This window comes from Colias eurytheme, chromosome 2 (genome assembly GCF_061535395.1).
Source record: "Colias eurytheme isolate Ceu_HAF_F1 chromosome 2, ilColEury1 Martin Lab GWU primary, whole genome shotgun sequence".
Classification (NCBI taxonomy): domain Eukaryota; kingdom Metazoa; phylum Arthropoda; class Insecta; order Lepidoptera; family Pieridae; genus Colias; species Colias eurytheme.
This window is the reverse complement of record NC_142981.1, coordinates 5488363-5500452: the sequence shown is the minus strand read 5'-3', so window position 1 is coordinate 5500452 and position 12090 is coordinate 5488363. Positions and strand designations below refer to the sequence as shown.

The 12090-nt window shown below is 36.1% G+C and overlaps 1 protein-coding gene across 2 annotated transcripts in view; it reads right to left on the bottom strand.

Annotated features, from left to right (window-relative positions):
- The window catches only part of LOC149910334 (E3 ubiquitin-protein ligase MIB1-like), a 116475-nt gene that overhangs the window by 2631 nt on the left and 101754 nt on the right, over nt 1-12090 (bottom strand). For both annotated transcript variants that reach the window (XM_090112738.1, XM_090112743.1), the window contains exons 12-16: nt 5476-5734; nt 5048-5234; nt 4101-4471; nt 951-1146; nt 305-609 (exon numbers count right to left, since the gene is read on the bottom strand). In XM_090112738.1, coding sequence (XP_089968864.1) covers nt 305-609; nt 951-1146; nt 4101-4471; nt 5048-5234; nt 5476-5734 — 1318 coding nt within the window. The remainder of the gene's footprint in view (nt 1-304; nt 610-950; nt 1147-4100; nt 4472-5047; nt 5235-5475; nt 5735-12090) is intronic.

Below are 12090 nucleotides of genomic sequence, written 5' to 3'. Positions count from 1 at the left end.
GACGTGACAACGTCTTATAATTCGATAGAGCCGGCTGCACGCACGAAAAAACATGACTCATGCGGCGTTACGTCGCTCTGAGGCGTTCCATGTAAGGCTTGAAGTGCGAGCGAGAGCGCGGAACGAGTGACAAAGAAGCACAATCGGCCTTAAGACGTTGTTACGTTCAACGATCGTCAGTAAACCGACTTTACAGGAAACCAATTTTTTAATTAAAAATTTCTGCAGAGACAGAATAGTCTGTTATTCATTAATTTTAACATTTCCGTAACTATTCGCTCTTTTATCTAGAATATATTATTACCTGTTCCTTAATGTCCTGCAACTGCTGCTGTAGTTTCTGCACCTCCGCCGTAGAGGGCGCAGCGGGCGAAGTTGTCGCAGTGTGTCCAGCTGGAGACACAGCATGGTTAGCTAGCGGCACAGCATGGTTAGCTTGCGGCACAGCTGCGGGTGGCTGAGCTGTGTGTCCGGCTTGTGAGTTGTTGTTACTAGTCGGTGCTGCGGTTCGACTGCCGTTGTTCATGTGGTGCGGCGCCGCTTGTGCGGGTGCCGGTTGCCCTTTGTTCACTTGAACTGACGCTAGGTTGCTCGTGCTCTCTTTTTCCACTGTAACATGCGATTTATGTGTTGGTGAATATTGAAATGCTACATGCGTTAATATAAATTGAACTAGTAGACGATTTCAAAATTACAAGTAAAATATAATAAACAAGTGAAAAAGTGGTTAGTAATTATGCAGCAATCAAGGACTCTGGATTAACTTGTTACAATTGTTGGCCTACAGCTAAATATAATCCTTAATATGCATGTCCCAGCTTATATCTGTCTATCCAGCTTATAGCTATCTGTTGATCATACTATTTTTTTTAATTTCACATCGTCATCGTCTTAAATTCCGTAAACCATCTAAACTAAAATCATATAGCTCTACACCAGTATGAACTCACAATCAACGTTAGCCCCGCTGTGCAGCGGCGTCCTGCACGTGACGCACTTGCGCATGAGCGGCGCGCAGCCGCGGCAGGCGCACACGTGGCCGCACGGCTGGAACACCACGCTGGCCGCCGCCTCCGAGCACACCACGCACTCGCCCGCGCGCGACCGGGACGACACGCTCGCGCGGCACAACAGGCATTTCTTCACCTGACACATGACAAATAGATGACATGACATACATATTTATTTATTTATTTATGACACTTCATTGTACATATAACAGGAATTTAAAATAAATGAATACATAAAATTGGAAAGTGTACAATAGGCGGCCTTATTGCTTAAAAGCAATCTCTTCCAGGCAACCATAAAAATAAAGGACATGTAAGACATTGGTAAAAAGCGAGGGCGCATCAAAAAGATTAAAAAAAAAGAATAGATAATACAAATAATTCATTACAATATGTAATGTAATATTGACATGATTTTAAAAGACCAACTATGGAGTTTCATGCCGATTCTTCTCCATAGATACTGCTTTCCGAATCGGTGGTAAATGTTAAAAATACTTATGTAATGACGATTCGAAAGTGCTACTACTAAATAGTAGTCTAATTGAATAAATGAATGTGTGAGTTTGAGTTTATGTGAAGTTGTTTTGCATGAATAAACGTGTTAAAAAAATCTAATTTGGCATTTTTTTTGGAAATTATCGCCCTATCAAAAATCATATTCAATAGATCAGAATCAGTCCGCTTTATCACTTTCAGTTTAAAGAGTATGTATACAGGGTGGAAATTGATGTGCTTAAAAGTTAAAATACTGGAAATAGTCAATTATGCAGAAGGGAAAAGTTCCTTTATTTTTAATAAGAAATACAACTGCATTGAAATTTGAAAGATTTTTTAAAATTCACTTACCATGCTCGGGAATCGGCATGGCAAGCCAATAGAAAATTTCCAGCTTGTATAATACTCGTTTGAAATATTACCCTTGGATTTAAAATTACTATCACCCGCAAAAAATTGCGATAGATTATAAAGTAAATAAAAGTTTAAATTATTCGCTATATTTTGACCTTTCCATAATTTATAATCAAAGATAATCTAATCTAACAAGTTTTTGAATGCATATTGCCTACTATGCCGTTTAAGGCCGATAGATAAATCCGTCACTATCCTGTGCTTTTCCTTTGATACGGATATCAAGAGAGTTATAAAATATATGGACGATAGGTAACGTCGCTTTTCTAAGCATACATTATCATATTTACTAATAAGGTAGGCATACAATATTTCAGTATTAGAAGTTATAGTAAGTATAAGAAGTTTTCAAGTGTAAGAAAGATTTGAATTACGCAAATATTACGAAATTAGTTCCCTCTTTATTGTAGGATATAGAAAAATTATAAAACGATTTTAGCAAAATTCAGTTGTTAAAAATGTTTTTTTCCAGGAACCATCCCTATTTACTTCTGGTAATCTATGGGTTCGAGAACCTCTGACTCATCAAAGTAAGACAAACAAGATTATGTTTAGAAATAGGTCATATACAGTGAAACTTGGTTAAGTGGGACCTGGATAAGTGAGAAACCTCCATATCTGGAACTCATGCTGAGGTCCCAACACTTTGGCACTGAATTACCTCTGTTAGTGGGACGAGGTAAACCTCTATATCTGGGATTTGTTCTTTCGATTTATCATCATAGTTACCTCTATAACTGAGACAGCGAGTAAATTTTATATGCATAACACACAGGGTAAGTGGAATACCTCTATAAGTGAAACGAAATTGCAGGTCCCTTGATGTCTCACTTAACCAGGTTTCACTGTATTTAGCTGTTCACGGCAAAGAGTAATTTCGTTACTTTTCTTAACGTTCAGCAAAACAAGTAAATCATACATTATTACCAAAAACTCTATGGGTTTTGTTTGCATAATTTATGTGTATATAGTTGAAGCATAGTTTGTCGAAAATTATATCCACGAGTGTCTTTGCGTGCCTAAAATGGGTCGTTTGGCTCTTTGCCACCCCTTTCTGGTATAAAATCAATCAAACGATAGCAATGTTACTGGCATTATCGCATCCAAAATTCTATTGTGGGTGTTTTTTTATTTATTTAATAGGTTGATAGTCAAGCTAAAATGATAAACTACAATTTTGCAGAAAAAGTCAATTAAAAGTATAAAATTTATTGCAATTTCATATACGCGACTTTTTTATGAAATAAAAATGATTTAGGTGAAATTTTGGCAACTGCTATACTAATCTACAATGTGCTCTATGAGTTCGAATATTTTAGTGAGCTAAAATCGAACAACAACATCTGTTGAGTGATTCAATATATTATTAGTGTGATGGTTTTAGTAGTCCATGTTTTATTTAAGTATTTTTTCATAGACGTCAGCATTCGATTTTAATAAATTTCCGATGCTCTGTAAACGTTCATAACCTCATGTATAGTTATTTTTTCTGTACATTGTTATGTTTGTTCTAATTATATACCTACCTAAATACATAGTAGATATTTCCTACATAGGCTTTGTTCAATAAAATTACGCATATTAAGAAAAGTTAGATTGGATTGGGTCCAAGAAAATTAGGTACGATTTTAATACATTCTCCACACATATCAGGTTTGGTTTTAGTTTGGCCACGGGAATAATTTTAATTAAATTTGTGTATCATCATATAAGATTCGATTCAAAGTATGGGACTTTTGTAACGTTATTTGTCATTTATGGATGCTTAGTTATAAGTTTGCTAACTATGTAGTTTCTACACACAGGTTTTAACACTAACTCACTAAGGTATTTTCGACGCAGTTTGAATTTGCCGCAGTACAGACTGTAGCCAGACATCCCCTTAAAGTTATATCGCTATAACTATAAACTGTCTGTAATGCTCGCCGTAATTTTAGAGGTAGCAAAAGAAGATTATAGAATTTTATGAGAAAAGAACAAAGAATAGAGGAAATCCTTTTACCAAAATAAATATTTAATCCAATCACGTCCGGCCATGATGAAAAAAGACACATTTAAAATCACACGAAAAACCGTATAAAGCTAAGTTAAATAAAACGTAATTCAATCGCGTTCATAAATAAGCAAATTAATGGGTTGTGAATCGTGTTAAACGGTGGAATATCGGGCGATTCTCACCCTTGCGGCGCAGACGTTACAGCAGCAAATGTGTCCGCAGGGTCTGAACAGCGTGTCCCGCTTGGCGTCCGAGCACACGAGGCACTCGTCGCTGGCAGCGTCTTGTTTGGGCGCGTCAGCGGCTGGTGGCACTTGCGGCACTTGAGGCGTGTGCGGCACTTGTGGCACGTGCGGCACTTGCGGCGTGTGCGGCACTTGCGGCGTTTGGGATATTTGCGGCGTGTGCGATGCTATAGATGTGCTTGCGACGGGAGCACTCAAAGAGCTCTCGCTCTCGGGTGTACCATCGCTGGTGGTGCCGGCTTCCTTGCGGTATGACGTCAGCGTCTTACATAGATTCGGATCGGGGCACAGGTCCAACGGTGTCTGACCTGGAAGTTCCAATGTGGTTTTTTGCAGACCAATCCCTATTGATATTATTTCATTTACCTATCTAGATTTTAGAAAAAATACAAGTTTTTATTAATAAGAATACCTATGCACATAAATAATATACTGAATATTCTTTTTATTTTTCTGCAGCACGTTACAATTTTTCACTCACAACAACCCACATCAATTCTTAACCCATCTAAATATCGAAAATAAAAATTCAACTACAAATAATAATTAATTGTTTGATTTCTTATAATAGAGCTAACTCAAGTGTCATTTACCAAGAACTCTATTACTTAACGGAAACAAGAAATATCCTTAATTAAGTGGTTGTTAATTTATTAAACGATCCGTGCCATAAAATCTTGTAAGTACAGCATAAAATAAATTTATTGTTAATCATAGAAGCACGGGATCATTGAGTCAAATGCACTACACGATACGTCTAAGTAATTTGGCGCCGATGCAAGTTGAGCAATCAACTAAATGAGTAACGCATTTCCCTTTTAGATTCAAAGGTTATAAATATTCTATTTCATCATATTATTTAAATAAATTTTCGCTGTACCTACCTTTTTTATTTTTGATGGTTAAATCAGCGCCATGAGCAGCAAGGAAGCATGCGATGGAGGCGGATGACTTTTTGTCGTGTGCGTTGGCAATCCCGCCGAGTGTAGGGAAATCTGTGACGTCCTGCAACCGTCTCAACTGCTGCAACGTGTGATGTCTTAGGGCCTCGTGAAGAGGCGTATCACCGTCCTATTGAAAAAAAGAAATCCTTGAAAATAAAAGAATTCAACAATTGGTTGTTTTGTCAGTGAAATACATATTCCAAATGTGGACATCAAAGCATAAACATTATTTTCAAAACTGATTTAAATTTGTAATCTATCCACACCAATTACATATATTAAAAAGTTATAGCTACATGTAAAACGACATTAAAATAAGCTCGCTACTCAATTAAAACGTTCACACGCATAAGTAACGTTCAGCTAACCTTGTCACAAATGTTGAGGTTAGCCCCGTTCGCAATGAGCAAGCGAACGATTTGCGTGTGCTGTCTCTCCACTGCGAGATGGAGGGCTGTTTGCAGGTTCGCGTTCTGCAGGTCTGGCCTTGCGCCCCCCCGGACCAGCAGTTCAGCTATCTCCGCGTGGTTGTTTAGCGCCGCCAAGTGGAGAGCCGTGTAGCCGTCGTCCTTCGCGTCGTCAACTATCCATGGACGAGGTAATTTGGCCAGCATTATCTTCATGGCACTGTAACAATGTCAGTTCGGTTATTATTTTTGTAGCAGTTAACTAATTATTAAAAGGATGATAAGCTCTATGAATTGATATTGTAGTATAAATTTTCAAATCTATTGTGTAATTTTTATGCTATAAGCTTTTCCTTAAAAAAAAAAAATACTCGTAACATCTTTGAAGATTACAATCAACATCGAAAGCAGTTTTCATGTTCTTATAATGTTTTATATGTAAATGACTAATACAATATATTTGCGTGTTGTAAATTGAATAGGTACCTACTACTATCGATACAGATCACGTCTATGTACAGAGTTGCAGATAGTTGGTAATTTCTGTTTTTCTTTGAGTATCGCTGATTTCGTAACTGCGTTATCTCGTTTGTTATGCAAATGACATTTAAAGAGTTTTATTTAACTTTATAAAGAAACTTCGAGCCAGCGCCATACGAGAGTCAAAGCCACTGCGAAGACGTATTTTTAACTTTCTTCTGTTTTAACGACTTTAACAAGGAATGTTGATGTTATGTGATGTTATTTCGAAAATTCGAATGAAATTTAACAGAATCGTATCATATTATGCAGCTTTAATATCATTAAATTTTGTTCTGAAAATGTTGATGTGTGAAATCATTCTGTTACAGAGAGCATATTTTATAAAAAGTATAAATAATTATTTACATGTGAAATATAGTTAAAAAAAATTACCGTATTGAAGAAGTGGAAATTATCTAGCTATTTATCATTATCTCAATAAATATGTATATTTTAAAAGATTCTGTTGAAATCATATCATAATTTAAATTTTCATTAAAAGAAAACAACGTTGTAGAGTTTTTGCATACATCATTTTCCTGAAACTATAATTCAATTGTAAATTATAGTTTCAGGAAAAGACGTGTAGGTAGTTTAGATAGCAAAAATTCGTGCTCGTGCCGAGGTGGTTGAACTCCGAACAGAAATAGACCACAGGATCGCGTCTGTAGTTGTAAGGTGTAAAAGTTAATTTAAAGACATGCGAGAGCAAGAAAATATTTTTCTTTAAGGAAACCACTTCTTAAATACAACACTGAAAATTAAAAACTACGTAATGCGTGCTCTTACACTCGTCTTTTTGCGTACATGTGAAATTAACAGTAGCATAGTGTAGATGGCAACAATAAATTAGGTGGTACACATTTTAATATGCTGCGTTACGTTCAAAGAGTAAAAACGAACAAACTAATTAAATAAGGTCAAACGTCGTGGTCATCGGGCGGCGCTCGCGCTTGTCCTACGAACACCAACAGTTGGAATCCGTGCGTCGCGCGTCGCGTCGCGCCCGCTCGCGCGCACCCTTCCTCCACTCTCACAATCCTATCACTCATTATTGCTTCCTCTCAATATTCAGTGAACTATGAAGTGATATTTAATTAATGAAGCTTGAAAGTCAATTACGCCCCACCTCAGTTATTTTTCTACACAATTTTGAAAGTCTGGAATAACCGAGTGAAAATCTTTCAAGTATTTTGCTATGTCATTTTAGAAAACATTTTAATACAACAGTACATTCAGGATATCGTAAGTTATTAAGGCAAGAGTAAACGAGGAACAGTAGTATTATAAAAATCATCAGTCCACTTTAGTATTTTCACATTATCATGGATTTAATAAATAAAGCTTAAACAATGTGGTGTAACTGTAATATAATGTGATACTAAAATGAAGCAGGAATATCACGCGCAGCGTCATGTTGGATGACGCCATTGTAAATGCGTTTTTTTAATTAAACGTTCAATGTACGCTAAATTATAGCGTAACACAACAGTGGCTTATTTGTTATAATTACACATAGCGATCGTATTTTCTTAATTGACACTATAGTGAATTATTTAGCCCTCTTTAGATAGCACAAGTATAAAATTCCTTTACGACTTTAATTTCCTTTTGATAGAGAAGGGTTATTTTAAAATTACATTCTTAAGATATGAAAAATTAAGGCATTTTATGTATAATAAGGGTTCTTTAAGGGACTGACATTATACGATTTCTTGAGTTAAAATATTTCAATTAATTTTATTATCGTCGACAGTTATTAAAACAGCAACATGATTTTACAGAAATTCTTCACATATTTTCTTCATAATAAGACCATTACTTATCTTGTCATTTTGGTTAAAATTAATGATACTATTACTGTTTGATTTAGTATTATGTAATTTATATATTTTGAAAATCATTAATAACTAAATGTAGAGTTAAAGCATCTCCGAAGGTCAATCAATAATATCTTGTAATTAATAAATAATTTTGTAATTTCACATAAACTGTTACAATTGTTGTATGCACATCAACTTACCATGAAAAAGCAAATTCTACTCTTTAACCTATGCTTCCTCCAAAAGTATATTATATACTTTTTAATGGTATACCTAAAGTACCTGCCTATTCGATACTAAACATACAACAAGATCAACAAATACAGACGAGTGTGCATTGTGCACTTCAAACTTTATTTGCCCGCATACGATGGGTTCTTGTTCTAAGACAGAATGGTGTAAGACGAAAAGGAAAAGCTAGATTACAGTAGTTATTAGCAGTACTCAGGGCGTACTGCAGATGAACTGAAACTTGTAAAGTTGCTAACTGAGTTGCAGCTAGTTTAAAACCGCACCGTTTTACAAGTGAGAGCGCTAATTTGTAGTGCGGCTTAACATAAAGCGCTCGTTATAGACAAGCCTCGAAAATGGCAGCTATTTTGTATCACTCTTTACTTTAGTATTGCACACCTCGAAAGCTATATAAATTCTTTGTTATAAAAATGGTGTACATTTTATACAATAATTTTTACGAGTTTTAAATCATCTAATATTATGATATACATATTAATTTCCACTAAAAGATAGAGCGAAAAAAATTTACTTCACTAAATAAGCTTGGAATAATAATGAATCAAAAACTAAGGATTCTTTATTTACAGTACGAGAGTTTTAAAATTTATAAAAAGTTATGTTAATGAATGATTTTTAGTTAGGTACCTACTTCAGTAATACCAAGTCGTGCAAACTTTGATCATTAAATTTAAAATTACATTAAATATAATAATAGATAATGTAGGTTTTAACTGTATTAAATGTGTACCTATAAAAATCTTATTAAAATACACAAAAGGATTATTTTATTGATGACATTTATTTAAATAAATAAATAAATAAATATTATAGGACATTATTACACAAATCGACCTAGTCCCACAGTAAGCTCAATTAAGGCTTGTGTTGTGGGTATTAGGCGACGATAAATATAATATTTAATAAATACATATATAGATAATAACACCCAGACCCAAGAACAAATAATTGAGCTCATCACACAAATATTTGCCCTGACCGGGGATCGAACCCGGGACCGTCGGCTCAGTAGGCAGCTCACTTTACCACTGCGCCAACCGCGTCGTCAATTTAGGTTTAGGATTGTCTTCGTCGCAAAAGAACCTAGGCTATGGAGACGATGTTAGACTTCTCTTCAAACTTTTTCTACATTTTGGCCAGCACATCAGGCATTCTGGCTATTAATGTGAATATTACATTCTTTTACATTAACTTTAATTTCTTAACCTCTTGGACAACTGTTTTTTTATCCATCTTATCTATGTTTTTTCTTAAATATTAATGTAAACATTTACCCTCACCCAGTGTATTCATTAAATATATAAATCCCCAACATAAAGACAATGATTGTAAAGAATAATACCGATTCCCTGTTTTTGAGAACTATGAGATCACACTTTAGAACATGTGGTGCATTATTTGTCTTATTTACGCTTTCTTGGGCCTAAACCGGATCATAAAAAATTGCTTTGAAATGAACCACGCTCAGTTTCTTTCTTAGTATTCAGTTTAACGGTGTGTTGGGATGCGTTTATCGGAAACGGCCGTATGTAATAAACATTATTTAGCATACGATTCTTTTGTATAAAAATATATTGGAATATTTTAACGTACACGATATATATTCCATCGTTGATTTTATAATGTTACAGTTCGATCCATTTTATCCGTATTAATAAGTGCAAGACACGATTCAATTATGACTCATTAAACAGCATGGCGGTGCATACCGCAATAAGATATTGAAGCACTCAGTTAGAGGCTAAAGCGACGGAAAGGTTAGTGTGAAACCGTGACAAACAGATTTGAGAGGCGTGATATGAGTGGATATCCCGAGCGATCATATTCCTACAAAAGCGAGCTGATTCCCCGCAGATCCCGAATAGTAAGTTATGGAAATGTGCGATTGGGGCAGCAGCGGGCAACTGTGGCCAATAACAATGTCACATTAATATTCAACAGGCGCTCTTTGGACGTTCATACTGCGGCCAGCATCGCAATTCTTTACCCACTAGCGCATCTTAGCTGATCAAGTAAAATGTCGTTAAATTCAAAGGAAAGTATTCCCTTTTGTACTACAATACGTGAAGGAAATAATATTATCCGATTATGGCTCCGCGAGACCCATAAATATCCGACATTTGATACTGAATTTTTATCAAAACTTGATCTGCCTTAAATAAGGATTCGGAATATTTATCTGGGCCCGACCGTAAGAAAATTTTCACATAGTGTAAATGTTTCCTGTTTACTAGTTTGAAACATGGCAGTATAAAAATGCTAACAAAACTATGTTGCTTTCAAGCAGACAAAAGATGAGTTGGCTGTCGTCCCACTTGTTTGTCTACGAAAGTTTGCCAAATTCTTTTATTGACTGAAAGAACGTACAGGCAAGCTTTATGGTCAGCAATGTGACTTTTAGGCATTTAAAGTTTCAATATTTCAAAACTATGTACATATATCCAAATTTAAGTGTTGCTGTTTTGCATTAAATTAGTTTGAATGTTTAAATTCACACTTCTTTATAAAATGTAAATTTATCCGTAAGTACGCATAATTCGTATTATAAAGGAATTAAATATATAATTAACATTCTTTCAGGGGGTCAGTGAACGCAAAAGATTGCCAGATCTCAAGACGTGAACTATGTATAGCCCGACTACCCTGCGGGAGGTGACAGTGGTAGATGGTGTTCGACTAATAATAACCTCCCCTCCAGCGAGCGATCATCGCAGCGCTGACGGGAGCGCGCACATGTGGCGCCCGTCGCCGGCGTCGCCTCTGCGTGAACGTTTATTTTCGATACGGTCGTCACGCGGCGCGGTTTACAGCGCGCCTTACATAAGAGCCCATGGTGCGCCGCCGCGGGCCGGCGCACCGTGCGCTCCAGCCCGCAAGCTGCAGGTCGGTGCACGTTCGAGTAACCGATCCGATGGGCGTCCGCCGTCCGCTCTATTTTGGGAAAATACAAATTTGGAATGGATGGTACTCGCGAGTCGTAAGCGAACTCCGCCGGTTGAGTCCATTTTTAGAGCTGGTCTGCGCTTGCGCATGGCGTGCGCTGCCAGTGCTCGTCGAGCTGCCATCACGCTGTGTCGTTTGACACCACCGCGTATATATCGACAAATGACATAAGTGATCAATATTGTAGCCACCTAGATGGCGTCGTGCTCGGAACGTTAGGTGCTAATGGTGATGAGGCATTAGCGATAGAATGTGTTAAAGTGAATCAAGAAAGAAGAGCAAGAAACATGGCCATGCGCTAGTTCCGTGCTTCCTTACTTCCCATAGTGCTTATATTCATATGGAATGTAAAGAAGTATGGAGCTGCGCCGGCATATCAACGGGGTTTTTCTATGAATTGCTGAAGAAATTTTGTGTTAGACTATGATATGTATATAAAATTATTATGTGTTTTGAGAAGTGTGACTGAATAATTAATTTAAATATCTGATGTGATATGGACCGATATACTTCATACCTTGACGATAGTATCGTAAGATATTTTTTTTAGCATGCTATAAATTTAATTAATTACTTGTCATATAACATTCACATGTAGGGTGTAAATAAGTAATTATTATATTATTCATTTGCTGAAATATAACATCTGGCAAGTAGTAGGTAACGGTTCTGGCTATGACTACATAAATAAACTTGAGCCGACGACGGCCACGGCTTTCAAATCTTCTCGCAAACAAGATTATATTTAGCAACTCGCCAAACAAAATCATTATACTGTATATTCGATGCTTTACTTTTTCTTATTGTTGGTATTTTTGTATCCTTTGTACTCTTGAATAAATTATCCGCCATAACAGTGTGTGTTACCGATAAATTATCTAATAAGATTTTTGTATGATATTTTTACATAGAGATATAAATACGAACACGTGTATATTAGTTATAATACATTAATGGTTTATTAATATCGCGTAGTTAGCCGGGTGACATTGTTGGTATGTATGTATGGTGGCAAAAAAAGGTTTTTATACAAAAA